The sequence below is a fragment of the Echeneis naucrates genome, chromosome 12 (genome assembly GCF_900963305.1).
Source record: "Echeneis naucrates chromosome 12, fEcheNa1.1, whole genome shotgun sequence".
In the NCBI taxonomy this organism is placed as follows: domain Eukaryota; kingdom Metazoa; phylum Chordata; class Actinopteri; order Carangiformes; family Echeneidae; genus Echeneis; species Echeneis naucrates.
The window spans coordinates 11,584,525-11,610,843 of record NC_042522.1 but is presented as its reverse complement, the minus strand read 5'-3'; the positions used below and the strand labels follow the sequence as shown (position 1 = coordinate 11,610,843).

The 26,319-nt window shown below is 41.1% G+C and overlaps 3 protein-coding genes across 3 annotated transcripts; 1 reads left to right on the top strand and 2 right to left on the bottom strand.

Annotated features, from left to right (window-relative positions):
- Positions 1–283: 283 nt before the first annotated feature.
- LOC115052334 (sushi domain-containing protein 2) lies at positions 284–6,566 on the bottom strand. The gene is made up of 15 exons (XM_029516402.1): positions 6,470–6,566; positions 5,928–6,126; positions 5,610–5,761; positions 5,336–5,503; positions 5,057–5,231; positions 4,696–4,897; positions 3,717–3,802; positions 3,195–3,463; positions 2,972–3,106; positions 2,655–2,810; positions 2,051–2,299; positions 1,446–1,629; positions 1,157–1,251; positions 881–1,060; positions 284–384 (listed from the first exon to the last, which is right to left on the bottom strand). Exons 1-15 carry the CDS (start codon positions 6,528–6,530, stop codon positions 284–286), a joined length of 2,412 nt encoding a protein of 803 aa, XP_029372262.1. The 5' UTR covers positions 6,531–6,566.
- A 1,710-nt stretch (positions 6,567–8,276) lies between these two features.
- Positions 8,277–15,135, bottom strand: myo1hb (myosin IHb). Its single transcript, XM_029515365.1, has 31 exons — positions 15,010–15,135; positions 14,486–14,601; positions 14,033–14,231; positions 13,838–13,918; positions 13,540–13,719; positions 13,366–13,464; positions 13,160–13,273; positions 12,967–13,038; positions 12,747–12,866; positions 12,476–12,543; positions 12,284–12,389; positions 12,106–12,186; positions 11,924–12,015; positions 11,741–11,835; positions 11,532–11,578; positions 11,333–11,413; positions 11,140–11,245; positions 10,929–11,046; positions 10,681–10,794; positions 10,524–10,600; positions 10,369–10,437; positions 10,186–10,270; positions 9,943–10,105; positions 9,755–9,838; positions 9,350–9,443; positions 9,144–9,199; positions 8,932–9,067; positions 8,753–8,823; positions 8,581–8,678; positions 8,379–8,478; positions 8,277–8,303 (listed from the first exon to the last, which is right to left on the bottom strand). The coding sequence occupies exons 1-31, from the start codon at positions 15,133–15,135 to the stop codon at positions 8,277–8,279; spliced, it is 3,075 nt and encodes a 1,024-aa protein (XP_029371225.1).
- Positions 15,136–21,512: 6,377 nt separating this feature from the next.
- svopb (SV2 related protein b) lies at positions 21,513–26,134 on the top strand. Its single transcript, XM_029515984.1, has 16 exons — positions 21,513–21,613; positions 21,821–21,954; positions 22,193–22,278; positions 22,358–22,456; positions 22,548–22,619; positions 22,712–22,836; positions 22,917–22,980; positions 23,099–23,224; positions 23,304–23,432; positions 23,511–23,584; positions 23,700–23,776; positions 23,868–23,972; positions 24,382–24,493; positions 24,579–24,660; positions 24,750–24,839; positions 25,217–26,134. The coding sequence occupies exons 1-16, from the start codon at positions 21,552–21,554 to the stop codon at positions 25,418–25,420; spliced, it is 1,641 nt and encodes a 546-aa protein (XP_029371844.1). The 5' UTR covers positions 21,513–21,551; the 3' UTR covers positions 25,421–26,134.
- Positions 26,135–26,319: the final 185 nt, after the last annotated feature.

Below are 26,319 nucleotides of genomic sequence, written 5' to 3'. Positions count from 1 at the left end.
GTGTAATCTCTGAAAAGCAAATGAAAACAATTATTAAAGAAAGAAAGAAAAAATATGCCTCTCAGCATGTATGTCGCAAGTATGTATGCATTCATTCTGAAGTTTTTCATTTGTGTGATAAAAGCAAATGTTGAGTCTACAAGGGCTCAATTTTCGTCAGCGCCTTTGAAGCTTTTCTATAATGAACCAAAAAGAGAAAATTTACTGTTAATACATTGGTGGCAGGAAACTATAAAACACAGCTCATCTGTTCAGTCTAGAAATGTGGAATGAATAGTGTACCTCACCTTTTCTGTTTTCTGGAGCAGAGTACAATTGTTGTTATAATTACAATCAATGCCGCAGCTCCAACGACCGAACCAACCACAATCCCTGTGACATTACCTGAAATGTGACAGAAGCATATTAAAAATCATATTTGATTTGATTGAATATATTTATTTTCTTCGGCAGATAGTTTAGATAAATCTATTTAAACACAAACAGAGAAGACACGCAACAAAGCTGCCAAGTGGTCACTGGACCATCAGGACCTCCAGGAGCTTGATTCAACTTCACAGCAACACACTCAGCATGTTCTCACAGTGAATAAATGTTGGACTTTTGCAGAAACTATGAATGGAGTTGTTCCAGCAAAAAGGAACCAGACAGAAAAGATACAAGATCAGAAAGAACTTTTATAAATACTTCTAATATTAAAAACGTAGTGGAAGTGTCAAAGGAAATAAAATCATACAGGTGACTTAATTTTTCTGTGCATTTCAACACTTTGGAGCTGATTGGATGGATTAGACAATTCACACAAAGCAGCACACTCACACATAATCAGTGAAGATGAAAAAAAACATTGGACAGGACTTATTTCATTATTTATTCATACTGGGAACCACGCAGCTTGTCTCCTCTCCAGACCACAGGCCGTTTTCCTGGCAAACACGCTCTGCTGATCCCTGAAGAGCGTAGCCATCACTGCAGAAAAGCTGAACCTTAGCTCCCTGTAAATATGTGGTCCCCTCCTTCTTCCCATTAACCGGTGGCGAAAGCCACCCACAGGACACCACTGCATACAACGACAACAAGTTACACCGTGAAACCCCATAAATCTTATACATAATGAACACTGCACCTTTTCGGTGGCTTCATCGTGTACACTCACCTGGCCTTAGATCATCTACAAGAGAAATGTGACTCTGGAAGGACAACCTGGTAGCATTTCCCATTGTTGGACTGCGACCCACCAGGATGTCGTATCTACAATACAGAGGAAATGGTCAGAAACTGAGCTGCATGACTTAATGAAGATATTTCCCGGACAATTTACATGCAGCTATAAACTCTCTTTTTGCTTGAAGAATTGCTCAAACTGTCTCATTTGGCCCATTTATACATCCAAATTTATTCATAAAGAAATAATTCAAGAAGATTCAAGTTTTTTTTTCACTGACCTACAGAACTCAGATCCCTCCCCTGAGCAGATCTTGGATGCCTGATTATTTAATGGGTCATCTGGACTCTCAGGAACAGAAAACACTGGGATAAAAGTGGGGTCATGTCTGGGAGCATAGAAATATGTGTTCAACAGATCTTCTGAATCGTATGTGAACAGGGCAGAGCTGTTGGATATGGCCCCTGTGAGAAAAACACAAAGATGCACACTGAGTATGTACATTTAAAAGGGAAAGAATTAAATTAGAAATGAAGCAACCTCTTCTGCTATTTTTTCATTTAGTGAGTCCAACAAGCCTGAGAAAGAAACGAGTAAAAGGATTTTCAACCTCTGTGTTATGTCTCAAGCTCCTTGGCTCACAGCTGTGATCGTTTCCACTGTGAGTAAGGAATATGAAAATAACTAGTTATTTAATGTAATGTGGCTAAAGTCCCAACTAAAGCTGTTTTATCACAGCTGCTCTGTCATGCCAAACAAAGGACTAGACTACGCTGTTTTTTTTTTTATAACGTAATCAAAATGCAATGCTCATATAAAATCATAAGAGATAAGAACTTCACATGTATTTTGAACCCGTAATATGAGGTTTGATTCGTTTCTTACAGCTGGCCCCGAATCCGAACACCTCCTCCGGATTGCTGTGGTTCTGCACAAGTTGACCGTTGCTGAGAGCGAGGTCGTCTGCGGCATCTCCATTCATCTTTCCCAGCAATCCCAGAGTGGAGTCTCTGAACTCTTCTGGTAAAAGCACAGTCGTTGTCATGGTTCTCCCTCTCAGTCGCACCTCCACGCCGGCTCCAGAGGGAAACATCACTGTCACATTCGTCAAGGTCGGAGAAAACACAAACACACCTACAAGAGAGGTCTGATTAAAATAGAGCCATGGCAAAGGCTGTGCAAATATATGTAATAAATACTGCAAGGAGATTAAATTGTAGATTTAATAGTTAATAGAGGAAGCTTCTTTTTCTGTGAAATAAAAAAAAAATTCTGTTCTACCTGAAATTATTTTAAAACAGCTCTTTCATAGAAATACACAGAATTCAAATCCATGTTTTCTGAGGATTTAAGGTGATAAATATAATTGTTTAGCAATTATGTTAGCCTGAATCAATTCTCTATACTTGTTCACATCTTAACACTGTCACAAATCACAGTGTTGCAAAAATCAATCCAAAATCAAAGCAAAGGTGAATCATGGTCTCACCGTGCAGGTCCATCCAGGTCTGCTCAGCAAAAGAGAGGCTTTTTTGATTCTGCAACACTTGAAGGCTGCTGTGACTGCTGTCAGGCCGCACCTCAATAACATCAGAGAATCCCTCCTTCATGGCCACAGCTGATAGCATCGTTGCTTTTATTGTTCCTGATAGTGAGAGAAGTAGATCGATGATTGTGAGGACAGGCATTGTTTTTGAAACAGTTTATGAGTTGTGTGCATTTTATATAGACACGTGCGTTCTTATTCGTTAGCAGTAGTCCGTCAGCAGTCAGTGATCGTGGCTGAGCGAGACCTCAGCAGCTCACCGTTCACCACTTCTGTTCGGCCTTGGATTGTGAGCTGTTTCTTCTCCGTGCTGACCAACGTGTATTCTCCTTTGCCGTTGAAGGAATAGCTGACGCCGTCAAATGTTATGAAGTGTGGATCTCCAAACACCACGGCTGGCATTGCACAGAAACGTTATGATTTAACTTTTAATAACAACCTTAAAAAGCACAGAAAGCGTTCTCTGGTTAATGTTTCACCCACCTGTGCTGGGAGACTTGTAGCGCCTGCAGTCACTTGAAGGCCTGTGCTTGAAGTAGTAGTTGCAGTTGTCGGACCACAGGCAGCAGTAGTAGAAGCTGAGGACGTCGTAGACCCAGTGGGACTGTCCGGGAATTCGAGGAGGTCTCCTGTAGGGGGGTGAGCCCCAGTCGTGTGCTCGGTCTGGAGTACTGCCCCCAATTGAGTCTGCTGTCAGGACCTGAGCACCAGTGCTGTCATAACAACACTGTTGTCCTGCTGCATACATGGGACTGTTGACAGATTTACAAAATGATGTCTTCAGGGCTTTTGTGCTGATACTTAATCAAAAACTATTTGAAACTCACAAAGTGACAATTCAGAATATGTTATGACTCAATTTTAGGACAGTAAATGGGAACCTGCAAAGATCTATTTGAATGATTTTCTCACAGATGGTGAAATTACACGTCTTCGTTTTACTGTATTGTAAATGTTAGGTGCTGCTGGATTACATTACATCAATAACTTACATCGTGGACTCACCTGGCCTGTATGGCCCTCACACAGTGTACACTCCCAGGGTGGTATGTGCACACACTCCCCTTTTCAATGTCACAGCCATAATCAGTCTGAGGACAGAGACACAGTTTGTGTGAGCCAGATGTCATTTCACAGTCTTTTACTGTAATCATAAAAACACAGCGAGCCTGAATATGAAGTGTTAAATAAAATAAGTTTCGTTTTTTTTTTCAGTTTTTCCAAATATCCATATATTACACGTTACAAAAAATTTTGGACCACACCAACTGTTAAACTGTTAAAAATGTACTATCACTAAATATTCACACACTGATAAGCTGCAAGCATGACCACGAGTTGTTGTCATCATAAATACGTATTGACAAGGTGATTACACCTTTATCTTAAATCTATGGTTTAATGATACACAGCGTGTGTACTGTTGAGCCTTATCTCAATCACTATCTGACACTATCTGAACCAGTAAGAAATAAGTCTCATTTTTTATTTTTGACCATCTCATCAGGTAACCTCAGTCATTAGTGCAAAGGTCTCTTTGACCAAAGACAAATGCCCTGAACGGCTGTCTTATGGTGCTTGGTTTCTGATTCACTGTACAATAATCCTAAATTTCCATACTTTCATCTGCCAGGACAGTTAAACACAGCTTTGGCTTGTCTTCGAGTGTTTCCGTGCTTTCGTATTGCTTTTGGCACAGGACCAAATTGGAGCATTTTGATTTTGCACCACCATTAGTTTGAGCTGTTAAACTAATGAGCATGGCCTGAGCCCCCATCCCCCTTTAGCGGACTTATTCATCTCAAATTGCACTTCACTCACTGACGCTACTGTCTGCTGCACTTTTATCTTTTATTGAAATTATTTTTCTGTTATTCAGAGCTTGCTAACAAAATTTCGCAGGGCTTGGCATGACCTGACTGTTAACTTCAAGGCAGGTTCAAGTGATTGCACGCAAATCTAAATGTGCATGAAACAGACTTACATGAAACCTCCCAGTGTCCGCTCTTGCCTGAGCCAGGGTGCAGGGACAGTCAATGATCTCACTGAGGAAGGAAGGCAGCTGAGCTTCCAGCTGGTCCCATGCTAAACATTTCTCCAAGGCCCAAGCGCTTGAGTTCTGCCTGAACTTCTCCTCAAGGTGCCAAGCTAAAGCATGATCCTCTGTCCATGCAGCTTGGACATTCCTAAATGAAATAAATACAGCTGTAAGCTTATTTTTACAGTAATAAATCCTTACATGATATTTTAATTGACACATCAGTTCTAAATAATATATATATATATATATATAAAACCTTTATTACTGTATTTGTATATAATATGTAAAAAGTGCTCGTACATACCACACGCCATCAGGGTAGGTGCTGGGGCTTACACGCAGAGAGCCGAGCTCCCAGCTTGAAAATCCGTTCTCTGCTGGTTTGGGTGTAAAGCTGAAGGAACCGTTGTTGGAATGATCCTTTGTGAGGGAGTACAAATATTGCCACTCACCCCGCCAGAGGTTTGAATAGGGCTCTCCTATAGAGACCCATTTCACAAATATTCAGTGTTCAGTTTTCCCCAGGTAAAGGTGTGCTCACGTGATATTTGGAGTGAACGACGTCTGTCCCAGCTGTGCTCACCTGTCTCCCTGTATCCCCAGAGCTCTATATTGACCCTCTCAGATCTGACCAAAGAGATGTTCCAAGTCATCTCCAGAGAGCCTCCAACATTGGGCGTGCCGTAGTACTGCCATTTTGTTGAGTTGACCAGAACTGCCTTGAACTTCGGATCTAACTTGCCAGTATGCACTGTAAAAACGCATTGAAATCAAATCAGTTATTTATTAATGTCATTTAAACGCCAAACTTAAATTCTCCTGATTGTAACCTTTGTGAGGGAATGTAAGCATAATACCTGAAAGCCAAGAACCAACTCTGGTAAATGTGGTGCCATTATCTGAAGAGATGTGCAAAGGGACCCATCCTGTTTGATAGAGTAGAGGGGAGATACAGTGGCCTCTGCTGCTGTCATCCACATAACCCAAAGTATTGGTCTCATTATTAAACCTGCCATCATAAAAAAAAATATTTTCTTAACAACTGTATAATGTTATTATGATACAGGTGGTATATATATAGATATATATAATACTATACACACACACAAACATATATACACAACCAAAGGACTGAGTAGAGAGCAGCTACAACAGGAAGGATAAGACAGTCTTACCTGCAAACAATCTGGGAGCTCTTATTGAATGTTGTATCAAGGACAACAAAATCTGTCCCACCAAAAGAAGTCCCAGAATATGGAAAGAGTTCCACACAATACTCTTTATAGTCTGCGCAGCAGTTCTTCAGAGATTTGCATGTCGGGTGACATGAACAGAGGTCTAATGTATTTCCACAGTTTCCTTCACATGTCTGTCCTGTTCCAAAGAAGAGAAAGGTTTTAAATATGAATACATTGATGAGTCACGTTTATCACTGAATTCAATTAGAATTTAATGACATTTCATTTGTCTCCAACTAATCCTATACAGATATATAGATTTATACTGCACTTTTTGTGATAGAATTTACTTTTGTAAAAAATGTTTTAAAATGGTCAACTTCAAGTATGTCCTGCTTTAAAAATTTTAAAAATGTAATGTTCTTTTTGTGATTGCTTTTATTTTAAGAAAATTCTCTCTCAACTAATCCATCTAAAAGGGTGCAACAAGGACATTAATTATATGAACAGCTGAATACAATATAGTTGTGGATTCTTACCTAATGCTCTGCTGATACATGACACCAGAAGGAAAAGTATTATTGCTGAAAATCCTTCCATCGTGACGGAGTGAGATTTTCAGTCCCAGGCCTCGAGTGTGCCACTCATGTCTGCTCCTCCTATATATAGTCAAACCTAAACCTTGGCCCTTGTATCAACCATTTACAAGCATCTGTTTAATCATCAGCCAGAAGTCATTATGATTATATCTTCAGCTATATCTGACCTCACATGACTACCTTTGACCATCTCATCAAATCAAATCAAATCAGATTTATTTGTATACAAGTTACATCAAGGCGCTTTAATTATTTAATTATTTAAAATTATTTAAAGAGACCCAACACATCCCCCGATGAGCAAGCACTTGGCGACAGTGGCAAGGAAAAACTTCCTTTAAGAGGCAGAAACCTCGGGCAGAACCAGGCCCGTGGGGGGGGTATAGGCAGGAACGTGTTGCATGTTGAGCTGTAGTACAGAATTCATAAAGATATGGGACCAGCAGGTGTTGCAGGAACATGGGATGGGTCACCACCTGCAGGATGAGGACAGGGAGAGGGAGGAGAGGAGCTGGGAGAGACAGAGACTTTGGCAGAACATGGTTAGTAAATGTAGTATAAATGCTTAGAACTTAAGCAAGCATGCAAGGGGGGAGGAAGGGAGAGCGAGACAGAGGGAGGGAGAGAGTAAGAGGGAGAGAGGGTGACAGGGAGAGACAGACAGAGAGAGAGAGAGAGAGAGATAGAGAGGCTCAGTCCTTCCCAGCAGCCTAGGCCTACAGCAGCATAGCTAAAGAGTAGAGGACTTTAATTTTTTAAGTATAAGCTCTGTCATACAGGAAGGTTTTCAGCCTGGTCTCATGCTCATTGTAGCCTATAATTAATATAATATTTAGATGGATAGAATTTATCATGACACTTTACAGTTTTTAGATAGGTGAAACAAATGTTTGTGTATGAAATATATTTGTTATTCAGTAATGAAAAGTACTATAATAAGAAACTTGAGCTTTCGACCGGCTAAGAGATAGTTGAAAAAACGATCTGTTCAAGCATGTTGAACTAATGGCTATGAATAGAAAAGGCAGGGCACTATTTTACAAACTCAGATTCACGGGAGTGATGACATACAGGCTGTGCTCCATCCGCTGCTAGATAGTGTCAGCTGTGATTGGCTCCACAACAGCGAGACTAAAAGCATTGAGTCATGAATGAGTGCTGGGAATAAAAATAAAAAAGCCATCATGTAGAGCTGCTCCCATCACAGGTTCATATCACAGTGAGATTTTTGTCGAGCAATCCAAAAAAAAATCGAACAGATTAACATGTTTTAATGTGAAGGTACAGCATGTGTGAGGTATAAACATAGTTTCATTCACAGGTGCACACGTTCAGTTTCCCCTACTGATTTTATCCAGGCAACATTTAGGCTATGTTAAATACAAAAAAAAAAACAAAAAAAACATAAGTGCTTTCTTTCATACTGCGGATCAATTTGTTGTTGATCCACAGATCAGTTTGATCACATGAAGGTGATTTAAACTCTAAATATTAAGAAAAGGCAGGCCCCCTGATGTTGAAGCTGGGCCCCGATATGAGCGTGTATGGAGCTCTCTACTACTACGGTATTGGCAGTAACTGTGAAATAATAGCATCCACTTCATTACGTTGAGTAAAAATTAAGATGACATCAAGCACAAGCTATTGGCAACAGCCACAGAGCAGGGTTATGTTATAATAGGCATGGCTGTTGATTCCACATTTGCAACTCTGAGACTTAAAGTAGCAGTGCCATCCCACATGATCATCATCTTGACTTGGTTCTCGTTGACTCCTAAAAAACATAAAGAGCTTGGTCAGTCGTCGGTAGGTTAACGACAGCAGAACAATGTCTGAGCTCTAAACTCACCACCATCAGGTGGCCATTCTTTGCCCTGTAGACCATGGACTCCTGACCGCTCTTGAAGTCGACAAACCCCTCCCTGCCAGGCTGGATGTCAAATCGCACACTACAAGTGACGATAACAATTTCACATATCCACGCAGTAACTTTCCCATTCAGATTGTTATCTTTCTTATTAATCTTTGGATGTAAACGCCAGATACTGGACCTGCCCTGGACCACTTTGATGCAGTTCTGCTTGTTGGCAAAAGCGCACAGCTTGGTCAGAGCCTCAAACAAGTAGTCACACTGCAGAACCAGATCGCCCTGAAACACACATCCAGACGTTGTTATCATGATATTCCACCGTAGACACCACTTTGGTGAGAAGTGCGCTGCACCTTTTGCTTGATGTCGTCACATGTGACATGAAGGATCAGGAAGTTGTCACTCAGGTTGCTCACTGACACGCCTATGAAAAGAAATGCAACCTTCTAATCTTTGAATCACATCTGTGTATACTACTGTACTGCAGTACTGACAGTTGTGCTCATTATGTATAATTGTCTCACTCGTTCACCTTTAAGCGAGCTGTAATCTATCCGCTGCTTGATCTTGGCCTCTTCCAAAAGGTACGCAGCTTCCTGAGTGAAGATGAGCTGGCGGAGACGAGGTCTAAACCCATTCCTGTCGTATTTCACCACTGGCACACTGTACTGTGGACAGAAGGGACAAAAGCTCAGAGCAGAAGAAAATGATATTAAGGCTAAATAATTCATAGTTTAAGTTTACCTTGATTTGCTCGTGACAAATCATCTGAAGCACTTTGATGTTTATGTCTTCCACACCTCAGCAGAATAGAAATACATGCAAAGTAGTCCTTTAATAGCCTCACAAAGTACGTCAATATGCTGGATTAGATATTTTTTGTCAGCTTTTAGAAAAAAATCAACTGTCCAGAGAGTGAGAGACACTTTCAGTGACAAGAAAACTCTTACTTATCCTGGTGTCCAGGAATGGTCTGCACACGCTGAAGGGGTAGTTCTCCTTCTTTCCTTTGAACAAGGCGCTTGTCTGTGCTTTTAACAAAAGCTGAAATATGGAGACATGTAAACAGATAGGATGATAATATTGAGAGTAATAAACATATCCTATATATAAAATATAAAAACTTTATTCCTTAAGGAAGTTTGGGTCGTCAACAAACTGCTTCCACAAATCAAACACAAAAGACCCTGAAAAGTCTACTCAACTATTAAAATAATGTATGTATAGTGTAGATGTATTAATATAGCAGGCCCTGATTTACTAACTGTGCCATTAGTACAGGGGACGGTTATTGTTATTGTTCGACAGTTTCTATTTTCATATTTATAACCATGAGTCTGACAGGTTGGATGTACCTGAGCTTTCTTCTGAGGAGTGATTCCCCGAACGTACTTCTGCACCAGGTGGCGAATGTAGAGCTTCTTCAAGAGCTGGGACACCTTCAAAAGATCCACTTTAACATGAGTATGTGGTTATTACTCAAATTGCCTGCACGCATGCAGTTTTTGGAAGCAGCAGCAGTATGTGAAAACAAAAAAACAACCTCCTGCATGATAGGTGGAGGGGTGAGCCAGGAGTCTTTCTCCAGGATGGTTTTGGGAAGGTTTTCTTTCAGTCTTGTGAGATAGCTCTGCCTCACATATGCCAGGTACTCACTGTTGTCGATGCAAGCTGGTTGATTTCGGGTTATGAAACCTTTAATGAATCTGCAACAAATAAACAGACAGGTGACCTCACAACTGTGGCTGGCCATGACCTTAGAAAGGATTTCATTTTGTGGACTTACCTCTTGATGACCTTGACAGCCCAAGTTCTCTTTTCTCGCTCCTTCCTGGCCATCAGACCTCTCCAGCAATTTTCAATTTTAGTGGCTGTTTAGAAAAGAAATATATCCAACTGTCTACCTTTACGCAAAGGAAATATTTTATTTTATGCCAGAAACCAAATATGTTTCCATATCACCACTGACCCGCTTCTCTCTGTTTCAGGTAGTCTCCTTTCACCTTGTAGCCTTTGTACTTGGCCTGAATCCTTGTTGCTGCAATAGCAGAAGTGAACGGTTCATCCTCAATGAAGTCTTGATACTTGCTGTAGCTTCACAAATTGATTTACAGAATGTCTCACCTAGCTTATGTTTGCAGACCTGAAAGGCGTCCTCTGTTGCAAACAGAGTCCTAGGGTGTCGAATGAAGATCTTTGTCCTGAAGGGAAAGACGGTGGGACAATCAAATGACGCTAATCACTGGCAGGTAGTGACACCCATCCTTTAATATTTGCCTACCTGCCCATCTTATACTCATCAGATTTGTAGCCGAGGTGTTTGATCAGGCAGCGCACACCTTCTGCTGCTGTACCTTTCCAGTTGGGCCAGGTGTCTGGACTCAGCGGCTTATACCTGAACCCGGGACAAAAATCGTACACCCACACACAGCTTTTGTGTTTAATACCAATATCACCAGCAGTGCACATGACCATCTGCATATTTTGAATGAAAACAAAAGCAGTGAAGTTGTTCATGTGCCGGGATACCTCTGGAGGAAGATCTCATATTTGCGGCGGTAAGCAAAGCCAGCACGCCTGACCCTGAGGTGCTCCATCAACCCCAGGTACTTCACCTGATGTCTTACCAGCACATCATCAAAGCATCCTGCAGGAGACACCACCAGGTGTATATACACTGTAAATGTAAATGTAATGTTTTAACAGAGCTGTAGATGTTTTGGGGGGTGTAAAGCCTCACCTGGCTGCTTGGCTTCATTGGGCTTAATGCAGCGGATATACCACGGCTCTTTGGACATCAAGATCTCTGTCAGGCCCACCAGGCTGCTCTTAAACTGAGTTACCACCTAAAGAGTTACAGGAAATTGGCGGGATTTGGGAGCCAAAAGTCTTTTCATGTTAGCTTTAAAGATTTTGAAAACATAATTTCTCACAGTTTCAGGTCTCCTCTTGCTGTCCGGTTCAGTAGAGGGAAAGCAGTGTTTGACGATGGCATTTTTGGACTGTCGCATGACCTTAACAGCAGGAAAACGTCCATCATCATCAACTCAGCATGTCAACCATTCAGCTTTAATGTAACGTGAGCACTATGCACCTGTGGACCTCACACTGATGAATGTGTTGATGAATTACCTCTTTCCCATTTCGATACAGCAGATCATTGTTTTTGTCCAGGAACCCTGGAAGTTTGATTAACAAAGAAAGAAGCCTTAAATTTTTTTTGTTGATAGAACAAATTAAACCCCTTCGTAATTAAGCTTAAATGTATAAGCAATAAATAGGTAACTCAAGCTGCATATCGTGGCTTGTGCATAAGTGACCACAGATGTTTTTTCACTTACCAAGGACACAGTAGGTAACTTCCCCAGCGTAGTGCAAGAGGCGAAAATCTCCTCTGTCCAGTGTTTTTCTCGTCTTTTGGTCCGCAAGTTTATGTCTGCAGAAAAAGGAAGGTTGGTTTTGTGTGGCTATGGGATGTGCACAGTCATGTCCCCTAACTATGTGAATTCAAGTGTTGAACTCACGTGAGAAAATGAGGGTGACCGCTGATCTTTTCTTCCATCTTCTCCAGAAAGGTGACATCTGTGGCTTCTCCAGGGCGTAAACATTCCTCATCCTGTGTTTGAAGATGATCATCAAGGTTCTAACCACGTTTCGCTTTCGTGGGATGACATTATTCATCTTTTTGAGTCTGTAACATCTTTACCAACAGTGAGATGATTCCTCTGTGCTTCTCCTCCACAAGTTCACAAATGATCTTGTTGTTGAAGTATGGCACTGGTTCCCACTGTGTACGAAGACAAAATGTTGCAGAATGTATTTATTTATTTTTGACACAATGTGAACCTCCAGTGTGATGAAAATATGAGGAAAGGTGTTTTTACTTCAATCCCCTCCATCTCGTACTCCTCCTGCTCTGATTTGAGGGTTAGTTCGATGAAAAGCTGCTGCAGCTTCTCATTGCAATAATTAATGCAGAACTGCTCGAAGCTGAAAAAAAATCATAGGCGACAGAATCTCATTCTTCTTTTCACATGTTTACTGTTGAGGATTTATTAGATTTTTTTCTTCCTCACCTGTTCACGTTGAAAACCTCAAAGCCGTAGATGTCCAGCAGACCAATCACCATCTTTCTGGAGGAATCCTACATTTAATTTACAGGGGAAGGGGGAAAAAATCTGATGTGCAGTTCCGAAATGGATGTTTTCAGACTGACAAACAATCAAACAGCTGCTCCAGGTCTCTTAAGATCTTTTTACACTAATTTTCTCCCCATTTCAGTGAGATTAACGAGACAGGTCCGGCTATATGTCATTGGAAAGACAGAAAAATCTCTGTTTTACTCACCTTATTAGCTAAAGATTCATTGATTTTGTTAACCAGCCAGTTGAAAGTACGACCATAGATGGCTTTGGCAAGGGCATCCCTAGCATAAACTGCATGGTCCACAGAGAAGGGACTCAACACCTTGAACGACAGAATGAGGAAGATACTGTAATTAAATGTGAACATAACAGCTAAGTTTAAAATATTTCGTAATCTAAATGACTTTAAAGTATGAAGTTACCTCCTCTGTTCTGGCTTCAATCTTCCTGTGGGTCAAGCCCTGTTCAAGCACCTGAGCAGGAATACCCAGCAACTGCACCACAACACAGAGCAAAACCAGACAGGAAAGCTCAAATATATCTGTTCAATCTATCATAAAACTGTATGAACAGAAACAAAGGGTATGGACAGTATGCAGTTTATATGTATCTCACCTTTGTCACCCAGAGCATCTCCTGGTTGTTGTTGAGCGCAGCATATCCTCGTGCATCTGCTTCAAATTTAATATTCCCCAGGTGGAGGACACTGGCAATAATTCCAAACAGGTGCTGCATCGCGACCAAAGAGAAAAGTAGTTTAAAATTTCGTCCTAATTGTCATCCAGCTTTAGTGTGCAGATGACTTTATGGCTCTACCTCACCTCCATATCACTCTCGCTGAACTCTGTGACAGAGAGGGCTTTTCGCACTGTCTTCCAGTCGCTTTTATCATTGATAGAGCTAACTTTGGCACAATCACCCTGAAGAGGAGGGGAAAAAATTAATCAAGAGGTTTTTATCCCAGCAGATACACACCATGCTTTTTCTTAACTAACCTGCACCAGATATCTGTAGTGCTGACAGTTTCTCTCCAGGCCAAGCCAGCGGAGAAGTTCCTCATCACCTCCCTCCACCAGCTGATAGAAGATGTGGAAGTTTCTCTCTCCGTGGTTCTGGTGGACAACACGGGACTTTTCTAACAGGTAATTGATGATGTGGCCACCAACTGCACCGCCCTGAAGTAGAAAGGCAAACGTACACCTCCAGTCTTGGCTCAGTGGGACCTTTACAGGCTGCATATTACCTGGAGTTTGTGATTTGCACAGTAAGGCAATGTAAAATATCTCAGACAACCTGGTGGTCGAACTGGATGTCCATGTATTTCCCAAAGCGGCTCGAGTTGTCATTCTTCAGGGTTTTGGCATTTCCAAATGCCTAAAAGAAACCAAACAAAAATGAGGAATTAATATGACTGAAATTAAAATTGTGGTTTTCTCAAAAAAAAAAGTAAAAAGTCTCAAAAGCTCTGGCACATGTATGTACACTAACTTCAAGCACTGGGTTGGATAGAAGCAGTCTGTCCCGAACATTGTTCAGGAGTGTGGTACTTGGACAGCTGACAGCATAGAACTGAAGGATTTTCTTGGAGGCCTCAGTCTTCCCAGCCCCGCTCTCCCCTGAGATCAGGATGAAGTGGTTGTTGAACTCAGACAGCATCGTGCGGAAGACGTTGTCTGCCAGGGCATAACTGAAAATACAGTGCTGTTCAATTTACCCACTTTTACCCTTCAAACTTTGACTTTTTACGCCTGCCAACTTCATTTTGACCTTCAAAATGTTTTATCAATCTATTCAATCACTTTTTATATATTTCAGCCAGGACTAACATGGCGGATTGACCGGCTAATGCTGTCATCAAATAAGAATGTTTAATTTTATGTCTAAGACCCAGCAATACAAACTGGATGACCATACACAATCCACAATAAATGGAAATCTTACATATGAGGTGGCAGTTCAAAGAAGTTGACTCCCATGTAGGTGTCCATCTGCTTCTTGCTGTAGATGTCTAAATCTTTGTATGGGTTGACTGACACTAGGAGAGTCCCGATGTAGGTCTGCAGGGAGAGATTAGGAGGGGAAGTGATGCTCTGCAACTCTTGCACATTTGATAATGAAGACAATTGTTTTTATTAAAGATGACATGACATTAAAAAGACCTCCAAGCAGTGTGGCATGTATGCATCATTCTACTGATAAGTCATTTGCTTCCTCTTATAAAAAGCAATAAGTTTGGTTAATCAGTTGTCATGACCTTACAGACAGCATTGACCTTTAAAGTGCTCACTCTGCAAATGAAAAGAAAGAGGCTGCTGTTTCAGCAACACAAGGTGCCAGATTCAGCAGAAACAAAATAGCATTAGGGCCTTGCTGGGTTTAAGGTTGAGGGCATTAAGTTTAATTAGAGCATAAGAGAGAGAGTCCAACTTGGTTATCTGAAATTAAGCCACACAGGAAAGACTCACGTAAATGAAATTCTCGTGGAAGCGTTTCCTCAAGTTATCCAGGAAGGCACTCTCACTCGTGTAGGCGTCCAAGAGAACAAAATCTTGGATTCCCACACGATCCCTTGCTGTTAGAGAGGCCTCCATGTTTCTCAGGATCCTGTTACACCGTTCCTCCAGGCTCTGTGCCCAAGCAGAAACACATCAGTGGCATGAAGAGGAAACAAGGTATCACAAGAAAGCCAAATCGTATCACTGACCTAGAGATATCACGATATTGTTATTTTTGGCCCAAGCCCAACTTTTTCTGTGTCCTGTTTTCCTCAGAAATTATCTTTTTTTTGTTTAAGTTGTCACGCAAGAACACATACACACTCATATACAACCTGTGACATATATTTCCCACAGAGTGAACAGTTTCCTGCTTGTCTGTCCCTTGCAGTCAGAGCCCTAAGTGGCCTTGGCCGCATCCTTTGTGCTCAGGACAAACCTAAATTCAGCCACCACTATCTAATCTGCTTCTGTGCTGTAAGGGGCCATCAGTCATATTCATGACAAGGGGCGCAGCCCACATAGTCCATCTACCCCAGCTCCATAAAGCTCTTTTTTAACATGTATGACAATTCAATACGGACTTAAACTGTCACAAATATAAACTTCATTAGCTATAATGCAGAAGTAATTACATCCATTATGAAATACAAGACTTGCTCTGCAACTTAATACACACTGCCAGGTAAAATTATCAGCAAACGCAGCACACTTTAATTACGATGTTGTGAAAGAGCACGATGCTTCAGTGGCTTGGCTCTCATCACTGCCAGGTTGACCTGTCACCAAGTCAACATAAGTGACAATCATTCGAACAAGTTGTTGCTCTACTGATCCACAAATACACTAAAGTCACAATAGACCATATCAAGACTGTAAGACAAGGAAAAGGAGCAAAGAGTTACCTGCCCTGAAGGTCCTTGCTGTGTCTGTGTCTCAGCGTCTTTTGTGAACTGAACATCTGGTTTTATTGAAGGATGGTCGTACAGTATGACAGGAAACATTGACAGATCACATTTTCTACTTCCCTCAATAGGAAACCATCAATAACATAGTGTGTGTGTGCAAGAAAGGAAGCAAGGCTTAAATGTGTGCGTGTGTGTGTGTGCAAAGATAAATCAGGTGTTTCCTGAAAACGTACGGCATGCTTGTGTGGTTGTCCGCATTTACTGAATGACATTTCTGCTGTTAAATATATTATTTCAGACTTTAAATTCAGCTTTTGGTAGACGTGGAAGAGTTTCAATCCAAGTTACATTTAGGCAATCTCATCACTTTGAAAGCCTTTCTTTTAAAATAATATCAAAGATGGCATACAATTGTCCTTCACCCTGCCAGTGTTGGAACTCCACAATAAATGTATAACCATTAAATTCCTTTTATGTTTTAGTGTCTATATTTTTCAAAGGTTTTCTCTTCCCTTGCCCAAATCCAGACTTTCCTGCTTGACAAATATATATATATATATATATATATATATATATATATATATATATATATATATATATATATATATATATATATATATATATATATAAATATATATATATAAATTATGTTACAAACAGAAATTACAATAGAATATCAAAATGTTACTGTAACTAAAAAGCAGCCCTCTGACATGCTAATTCTTCTTTACTGGAATTTGTTGCAAATGCCTTGGACCAAATTTAAGTTCAAACATTTTCAAAAAAAAGTAAAGCACCAAAGAGCTGGGCCATCTGACCTTCTTTTGGCACTCTGTTGGTTCAAAGGTCAGGGCAGAGATTTTCAGCCTGTCATGGGAAATTTGAGCTCTTCTTAACAAAATGTCAGATGGAAAGGGGTGAGAAACTTAAAACTCCAAGATAACAGGGGATTTTTCCTGGCAGTATTTGCATTTAACTCAAATCTGTGTGTGGAGCAAACCTTTAGAATTCAAACCCACTGAGATTCACAAAACACCATCAGAAGGGAACACGCACAAAAAAAATAAATGAACAACTACGGTAAACATGAAATTTTGATGTTAGGCTACAGAGGAACAGGAAAGTCTATCTGACCCGCAGACCATTACCCGAGAGGGTACTCCATTGTCCATGTCTATCCAGTATGGTGCAGGATCCTGTTACGCAGCCACAAAGTGGCAGTTAGGCTCCTGAAAGAGATAGCACTCCTCGTGGGCCATTGACTGACACCACACATCACCCAGGGCAACACACATTTAGGGGGCTCTGGGTGTCTAGAGAAACCTGACTGGCAACAGGCCGCCATCGCACCAGTCAAGCACAGCACCTCCTCTGTTGCCCCTGTTTCATGCTAAGCTAACCTGGTTTGGTTGAAGAATGACATGGCTAAACGAAGAAAGAAGAAAGGCTGAATGTATTAACCTGGACTTTTATTTAAGGCAACAATAATACTTATAGGCATATATATGTTTTTTAAATAAGTTCCCCACCCCAAAAAAAACATACTTTTTGTTGTGAAATATCCGCATGTAATTTCCCCGCTCAGGAGAGGCTGTATGTTAGCATTGTTTTGAAGTTGTGTTACTTGCCATCTTTTAAATGTACAGGAATGCCAAAAAAAGACCACTATTATTTAGCTTTGTTATTGGTCTTCATGAACTCAGTTGGTAATAGCTGTTTCTGTAGCTGCTTAAATGTAGAATAGCTAATTGTTCACGCTCTCTGACATTTGTTTATGTTTGTTCATGTTGTTTATGCAGCCAAATATTATGCTTTAAAGGATGAGACTGAACTAACACTTGGCTGTGCGCCAAAAAAAAAAAAGCAAAACAATCAGCTGAAAGACTAAAATCCTGAAGATCTGAAGCCAACTGCAGCGTCAGGAGTTAAGTCTGTATATTTATCACTATGTACTATGTCTGTCACTATGTAACACTGTAAACATTACAAATAGTTATTTGATGAATTAACATTAAAATAATCATTAGTTTTAAAGCCCTAATTTCTATGTTGAGAGGCTGTAAAAAATATTTTGAAATGGCATTGAAATCTGCAGCAGTGGCCTGAAGCACAATAATACAACATAAGCCAGGTACACACAAAAGAAATGTCCACGTAATTACCTCCTTTACTTCCAAAGCCATGTGTGTCATGGTTGAACCAGTCCTGTGTGATGACCCTGATATAGCAGAACTATTCAGATCACCAGTCTTCAGGTATGTAACTCGGACGGACGCAGACAACCTGCGATGGTGGCTTTAGCAGCCGAGAAGTTCTCTCATTGCGCAGTCTTTTCAAGTCAGGACCGATAATTTACCAGGAACCTATCCTCCCTCCTGTGACTTTCAGGTTCGCATTGGTTCCTGACTGAAATGTTGGCTCAGAGCAGGTCCCGTGCCATGTCCTGGGACAGAGAGGCTGAAGAGGGGGAGAAAAAGGGTGGCACTGCGGCTTCCTGCTGGGCTGGTGTTGCTTCATTGTAGGTAATGAGGCAGTAATGAGTTACCTGGCTCCAGAGTCACTAGGTTGTTTAAACATTCATAAAGCCCAGGCAGCAAACATCCATTCAGCGCTTCCACCTCAGTGCTGAACAGCTACACTATGCGTTTAAGGAAGAGTGTGTGTGTGTGTGTGTGTGTGTGCAAAAGCAGCTATGTAATATAAGGATGTGGTAACACAATCCTCCAAGGGACCATCCTCGTCCTCAGCCTCACAAAATTACTGCACAGGTATTCAATTACTGATCTTTGATTAGACGGATTGATTTCAAAACTAATTACTAACTGCTCATTACAGCCATGAAGCCCAGACCAGTTCAAGATTCAATTATTCCAGATGTATTTCCGATCATTTGACATCAGCTGACAAAGCCAGTGACATCCTGTTGTGGAGTCTTGTGGTTCTGTCCTGAAGAGGGCAAACCCCAAATCTCTGTCACCACTTTGTTTTGAATAGTAAAACAAAGTGGTCTGCAGGAAGCATAACGTTGTCCTCCAAATCTGTCTGTTTAAATTTTAACATTAGGCATCCCGTAGGCAAAGGTATCTTACATTACTGCCTGAAGTTCGGTCCCAACATGCTTTGATATAAGAGAGTGCGCTGCAAAAACCGTTATTAACAGGAATATCTAAGATCCAGTCAATTTTTAGACCAATTCTCTCAGAATGAGGACCCAGTGAAACTCACGTGTTACATGCCATGCTGACCAAAGCTAATGGTCACATCCTATTTATTTATCCAGTAAAAACTTATAGTCCACTGTGCAAGCTGAGTCATCTTCAGCTTTCACGGAAATATCCCATTCCCTGCCAACACTTTGTCTTCCACAAAAAGGCATTTCTGGAAGTTGTAATTTGTCATTTGAGAGGAAAAAAAAAAAAAGTATTTTCCAACATTGTTGGAAGTGTCCAGTGTCCAGGCTCCGGAGCTGTATTTGCAATATTGTCACTAAAATTGCTTTGCCCACTCTGATTTGATAAAATACGGTCTGATATAACTATAATTTAAATTATACAATGTTTGTACGACTGAATCTGGGCATCATCCTGCAGGACATTTTGTTATTTGGGACAAACAGGATTCAGTCCGTCAAGACTGTTGTAGTGTTGACATCCACACTAGCAGAAACACAAATAACTACTCAGCATCTTATAAGAGTTGAATGACATGGCCAGTTGCTTCTAAACACCAGAGAGCAAGTTACATTAAAACATGTCCCGGATGCACTGCTTGTCCAAATAAATATTCATTATATTCTCATTCGCTCAATTAATCGCAAACAACATTCAACGGACAAATGACAAACATTACCTGAAGTGTGGCATCCCAAAACAGCTTTGTTTTTTTAAACAACAAATCACGTCAAATGTGCACGCAAATGAAAATGGGACCTGATCAATTTCAGGACAATATAAAAAAAAGAAATAAATATATGATATTGTGGTATATATCGCCATTACATTTTCCAGCGTGTAGCTGTCAGAGCTTACCTCAGAGTCCACGTTGAAGTTCATGATGTAAATCTGAAAGGCGTTGCTGTGGTTCAGTGTTGGTCTGTGTGAGTCTGGCCAAGCAGAAGATATGACCAATAGAGGACGTGGAGACTCGGGATCGTACTGTATATTCCACCTGTAGTGTATTTATGACTGTCCCATAATGCAGCAGCCTCAGCATGTCCTTGCTGTGTCCCACTTTTCTACAGCTTTTATTTTCAGGTTGGCCTTGTCCACAGGAGAATATGCTGAGGGGCCTCAGCAGCCACATACAAGTTTTAATTCCAGAGGATATGGTCAATGACGGATTAAAATTCATGAGTTAGAATGGCCCATTGCATAGCTTCATCTGCATTGCCAGTTTAATACCTAAGTACATCAGAGTACAGCATTACCACTCAGCTTACAGGTGACAGCTCTCCTTATACTGTAAAGTGTTTTCTTAACCATACTCTACTCTGGGTGTTTTAGCCACTGAATTTTTCAGTCAGCGGATAAAATGATTAGAGATACACATCTTCATATCTTCATATCTTGGAGCTGCATTTTTGACCAACTGCCTTGTGTCAGTGTGATTCATTTCTCTCATAAGGCCTGGAGATAAAAATAGACTTTGGACAGTCTCATTATGTAGGTGAATATAAAAGCGTCCACAAAACTATGATGGCAACTTTTGCAGACATTATTATGCCACCAACAACACAAGCAGTATGAGAGCACAACCTGCTGTCAGCTACAAGCTACAACAGTTACTCAGGTACCAACAACAGGCCTGCTTAAAGTACAGAAAAACAAGCTTGAAGCTGTTAAACTGGATATAAGCGTATATTTAGCCTATTTTTTTTCTTGTTATGATTTAAACAAATCTTGTCTACCTGGGGGGCAGCACAGCTGCAGCATGGTTAGCACTGTTTCCCCATAAAGAGAAAGTTGCAGGTTGGGTTCCTGGGGCCTTTCAGTGTGGAGTCTGCAGGGTACTCCGGTTTCCTCCCACCATCCAAAGACATCATGTTTGGGTTAATTGGTGACTCTAAATTGTCTGTAGGTCTGAGTGTGAGTGTGAGTGGTTGTCGGTCTCTGGCTGTCTGTGTGTGTTGGCCCTGTAATGGACCGGTGACCTGTCCAAGGTGACCCCGCCCAGTGTGAGCTGGGATTGGCTCCAACAGCCCCCACGACCCGGAAACGGATAAGTGGTAGAAGATTAATGAATGAATGAATGAATGAATGAATGAATTAATTAATTAATTAATGAGAATCTACCTGAGACAATGAGTTTGGCATGTCCTTGTTCGGCGCTTGATTTCAATGTGTGTTAGCGATCCTAATCTAGAGTTTGTTTACTAAACATTAAAAACAAATGTGAGTGTTTCTCCAGACTCCTGGATTGACCTGACCCCTCCCTGGGCGGTTTTTGTTTCCTTTTGTGGCCCCTCCTCTGCATCAGCACCGACAGGTATGGTGTGTCTGAGTGTTCCTTGAAACCTTTTTGTTCCAGTTTGTTTAACAGGTTTGGTGACTAAACCGTGTTGTGTGATTCCTGGTTGTGACAGCCGGCTCACCGACGGACCCGCAAATGGATATTTGGAACAAACCGGCTGAGATCATTTACCGGCGTTTTAAGAGTCGCGATCAAAGGTAAAACTCAAAATCGCCTTATATTTCTTCTTTCCTCGGACACCTGTAAAAAGCCAGTCCCTCTGTATTTACACACCGGACTGTTCACATGGACTGTGTGCTATGTTGAAGGCTGATGTCAATCATGGTGAGCGTTGATACACATTATTTCGAGCATTTGTTTTTGAATAACTCCCGGATTTCTCCGCTCTGTGTGCGGGCATGCAGATGTGAGGCGGATTTTATGGGATATGGCGATGAGTCCCAGAACACAGACAGTGAGATCTGCACTATAACCTCCACCAGAGTGGACCCAGCAGCCGGACAGCCTGGGGCCACATGTGGAGCCAACAAACCTGAAGGTTAGTGCAGCACCTTTGCTTGTAGTAAGCTTTGGTAATTTAAAGTATATGCAAAGCATGAAGAGTCGAAATCATATTCTTTAGACTGCTGTCAGCATTTCTTTGCTGAACCGTAGGATCATTACTCTAGATTCATATGGGAACACTACAGGGTAAAGGTCATTTTAACTGCTTTATATATTTAAACTAAATAACAACACAGGTCAGAGCGTTCTTATAATGATGTCCATTTTCACAGAAACCTTTACAGTGGACGATGCCCTGGAGGCTATTGGTTTTGGAAAGTTCCAGTGGAAGCTCTCGCTCTTCAGTGGACTGTCGTGGGTACGATTCATAACAAAAAGTCCCCCCTGTTGACTCCCAGTTACTGCGCATCTCTCATGTAGTGCCTCTCTGGGTGCAGGTGGCAGACGCCATGGAAATGATGATCCTCAGCATCTTGGGCCCCCAGATACACTGTGAGTGGAGGCTTCCCAGCTATCAGGTGGCACTCATTACATCGGTAAAGTTCCCTTTGGTGTTATTCTACACCTTGTTGAGTTTCCCTGTGTGTCAGTGTTTGTATTGAGATGTGCTTTCCTTTTTTGCCTCAGGTGGTGTTTATTGGGATGGGGCTCAGTTCACCTGTATGGGGGAATGTGTCTGACAAGTATGGCAGAAAAATTGTGAGTGGTCTCATATCATATAAATTTATCATACTGATTTTACACAGTATTTAATACTATGTGTTTTCCATATATATTTCTGTGGTAAATAGGGTCTGACAGTTTGTATGTGCTGGACTCTGTACTATGGCCTGTTGAGTGCCTTTGCTCCAGTGTATGGCTGGCTCTTGTTCCTGCGGGGCCTCGTCGGCTTTGGCATCGGAGGAGCGCCTCAGTCGTAAGTTTTTTGCTTCATTCACGTTTAATGATTAAAGATCAAAGATTACCATCTAACACAATTATCCCGTCTCTGTTTAGAGTGACATTCTACTCTGAATTCCTCCCTGTGAAGGCGAGAGGCATGTGCATCATGCTGATGGCGGTACAGTGGTGACTTTATTATTAACACATGGCTTTACTGTATGCCAGTACTGAGTCTTTTCGCCTTAATAAGTTCACTGCTCATTAATTCACATTTGACCTTTGTCTGTGTCCGTCAGGTGTTTTGGGCAGCTGGCGCTGTGCTTGAGGTCCTCCTGGCCCTCTGGATAATGCCCACTCTCGGCTGGAGGTGGTTGCTTGGCCTGTCCACTATACCCATGGCAATCTTTGTTTGCTTCTCCTTTGTACGTGTGTTTTAATAGAGATTGTTCAAATGAAACCAGCTGAAGTCAATCTCACAGCTAAATTCTCTATGCTGAACAGTGGCTGCCCGAAAGTCCGCGTTTCGACGTGCTGATGGGAAGAAGAGAAAAGGCCATTAGAACTTTGACATACATTGCTAAAGATAATGGAAAAACTCTGCCTCAAGGGCGACTGGTAGCTTATACACAGGTGAGATTGAGGATTATATTATAAAAAGTAAAAGAGATGAGGCTAATTGTTGATCAACAAATTTGGCATATTTTACAGACTAGCTGTGGAAAAATCCAAGATCTCTTCACCCCTCAGTATAGGAGGACCACCTTTCTCCTTTGGTTTATATGGTCAGTTGTTAAAACGCATATTTTTTACTTTGTCCTTTATATACATTTTTCTTATTGAAAGCTTTTTCAACTCCTTGCACATGACATAGTTTCTTTGTGTCTATTTCTTCCAAAGGTTTGCAAACGCATTTTCCTACTATGGCATAATCCTGTTGACAACGGAGATGTTCCAAGCTGGAGATTCATGTGGGGGTAAGTAACAGCTGCTCCAGGTCAACACACTTTCAGCACTTGGTCATAATTTGAAATGATACTAATATAAAACTGCCCTCTTTCCATATAGCAACTCAAGGGGCCAAAATTGAACCAAGCTGCAGTCTGGAATGCAAATATTTGACAACGGTTGACTACAAAGATCTTTTATGGACGACCTTGGCTGAATTTCCAGGTCAAATGCCTGTTTGCATCTTATAGTAGCTGTTGGGTGTGATTTTAAACTTCCTCATTATCTATAAATCCCCTTTTAATAACACACAAACTCCTGAATAGTTCAATCTATATAAATAAATAGAGTATAAGTGAGTGCAGGCCAAACTGCTAACATTTTAACAAGCATTTATCCAAGGGCCAACACATTGGTCGACATATAATGTCATATGAGACATTTGTGATTGTTTTCAATGAAGAAACAGGCTTTAGCAGTGTTGACAGATATTAAGTTACATCATCACCCATGCCTGGATCACTTAGCCTCAAGAAAATGAGACATGCTGATGTGTTGTTTAAGCTACTGGTTTTATGTGTCTTTACACTGGCAGACTGCAGCATTTTACTGTTTTTCATCCTGTTTGTTTCAGGCCTTTTAGTTACGCTTCTGGCAGTTGAGTGTATTGGCAGGAAGAAGAGCATGGCAATTTGTTTCTTCATGTTTTGTTTGTTCATTCTGCCTTTATATGCTTGTATTGGGAGGTAAGTTTGACTCTTTGTGTCTTATTTTTGTCATACTTGAACAAAAGCATATCATAAAATCATCCACTCTGTGTCTCTCTTGCAGGACGGCTCTAACAGTCTTCATCTTTATTGCCAGAGCCTTTGTCTCTGGAGGATTCCAAGTAGTTTTTGTTTACACACCAGAGGTATGATGACATACTATTTCACCACTTATTACACTTATCATATTTAATAATATGTTTAGACAAAGTGCTGTCTCCTATTTCGTCATCAGGTGTTTCCTACAGAAAATCGAGCCTTCGCAATGGGGACTTGCAGTGCGATGGGCAGGGTGGGTGCCCTGATCACCTCATTTGTGGCCCAGGTATGAAGGAGTGGCCATTTCTGTTGCTGTTCTGAAAGAGGAAATTTTAAATATTTAGTTCAGTAAATTTTTTTTAATGTAGCTTTTAAATCTTTGGTTATTTGGCAGATTGCGCTGTCATTAACAGTTGCTAAATGCATCATTGCCAGTCATTTAAAGATGAATGTGTTATATGTGTACTATACAATACTATATTTCATTAAAGACATTCAAAATTTCATTAAAAAATAGTTGGCATACATTTTGAATATTTAGTGATGCTGTATATCCGTTGTTGACGCAGAAAATATTTCCAGCACCAGTCTGATGTCAGACTCAATCAGATAAGACTGTCTGTTTCTTTGCCTGCATCCACAGAGCTTGTGTTTTGATTCTAGGTGATGCTGAGAAAATCGGTGTATTTGACCCTGTCGGTGTACTGTGGCTGTTGTCTCCTGGCTACCATCGCGTCTCTGTGGCTTCCCATTGAGACATTAGGCCGGGGACTGCAGGAGTCCGGTCTTCACCAGGAAGTCAGCAGGCAGACAACCAACACAACCTGCCGTGCAAATGCTACAGCACAAATGTCAGTCCAAAGGTGAAAAGGAAAGGAAGAAATGGAAAGAGAAGGACATTTTGTCACCTGCCAAGATGCTACAGATGCTGGAGTTGTCTCTTTAACTATGGATTGAATCATCTGAGCGATGATGGGTGAAGAGCACCGGGGGACAATCTCATTACAGGCAGGGAGTGATAATTGAGGGTAGGCCTACTGCCCATGTCTAATGAGAGCGGAAGTGCACTTTATCCTGGACTGCTTTGTTTATCCTCACTTCCATTTAGGCCATGAGAACCAACAGAGGGACACGATGATGAGCGGTGCAGACTCTACTTAGAGCTACACATTTTAAGCCTTGCCCTCGAGAGGCGGAAGATTTTATTTTATAGATTACTTTTTCTCTTTATTTTGTCTGAAGCCATTTTGTCCATTAAAGGTTTTAAATGCCTTTAGGCTACATTTTGTCAGTAAATCTCCAAATTGTAGAGATTAGTGGTGCCTTTATGATGGCTCCTCGTGAACAGCTTGCTGATAAATGTATTAAGTCTAGAGGTGCAACGATCACTTGACTGATTGATCAGCAAAAAAATTGTTTTTCTTTACTATCCATGATCTTAAGCTTTTTTCAATCATTATTTTTGACTAATATTTAATTAATAAATGAATCTGAAACTTAGTAAGTAATGAATACAATAATTAGCTGCAGCAGAAAGCTAATGACTGACTATTATTTACCACTTTTATGCCAAATTTTCTCAATAAAGCTTCTCAGATGTGAACATTTCAGTACATTGATTATTTGGGGGATGAACACTTGGCCGGAGTGAACATGACATCATCTGAGGCTGGAGAAAATGGCGTGTTTGTCAGTTTCCTGGTGGTCGCACAGCAGGAGCCGCCGGACTGATGGACCATCGCGTTAATATCACTGACAGCGAACAG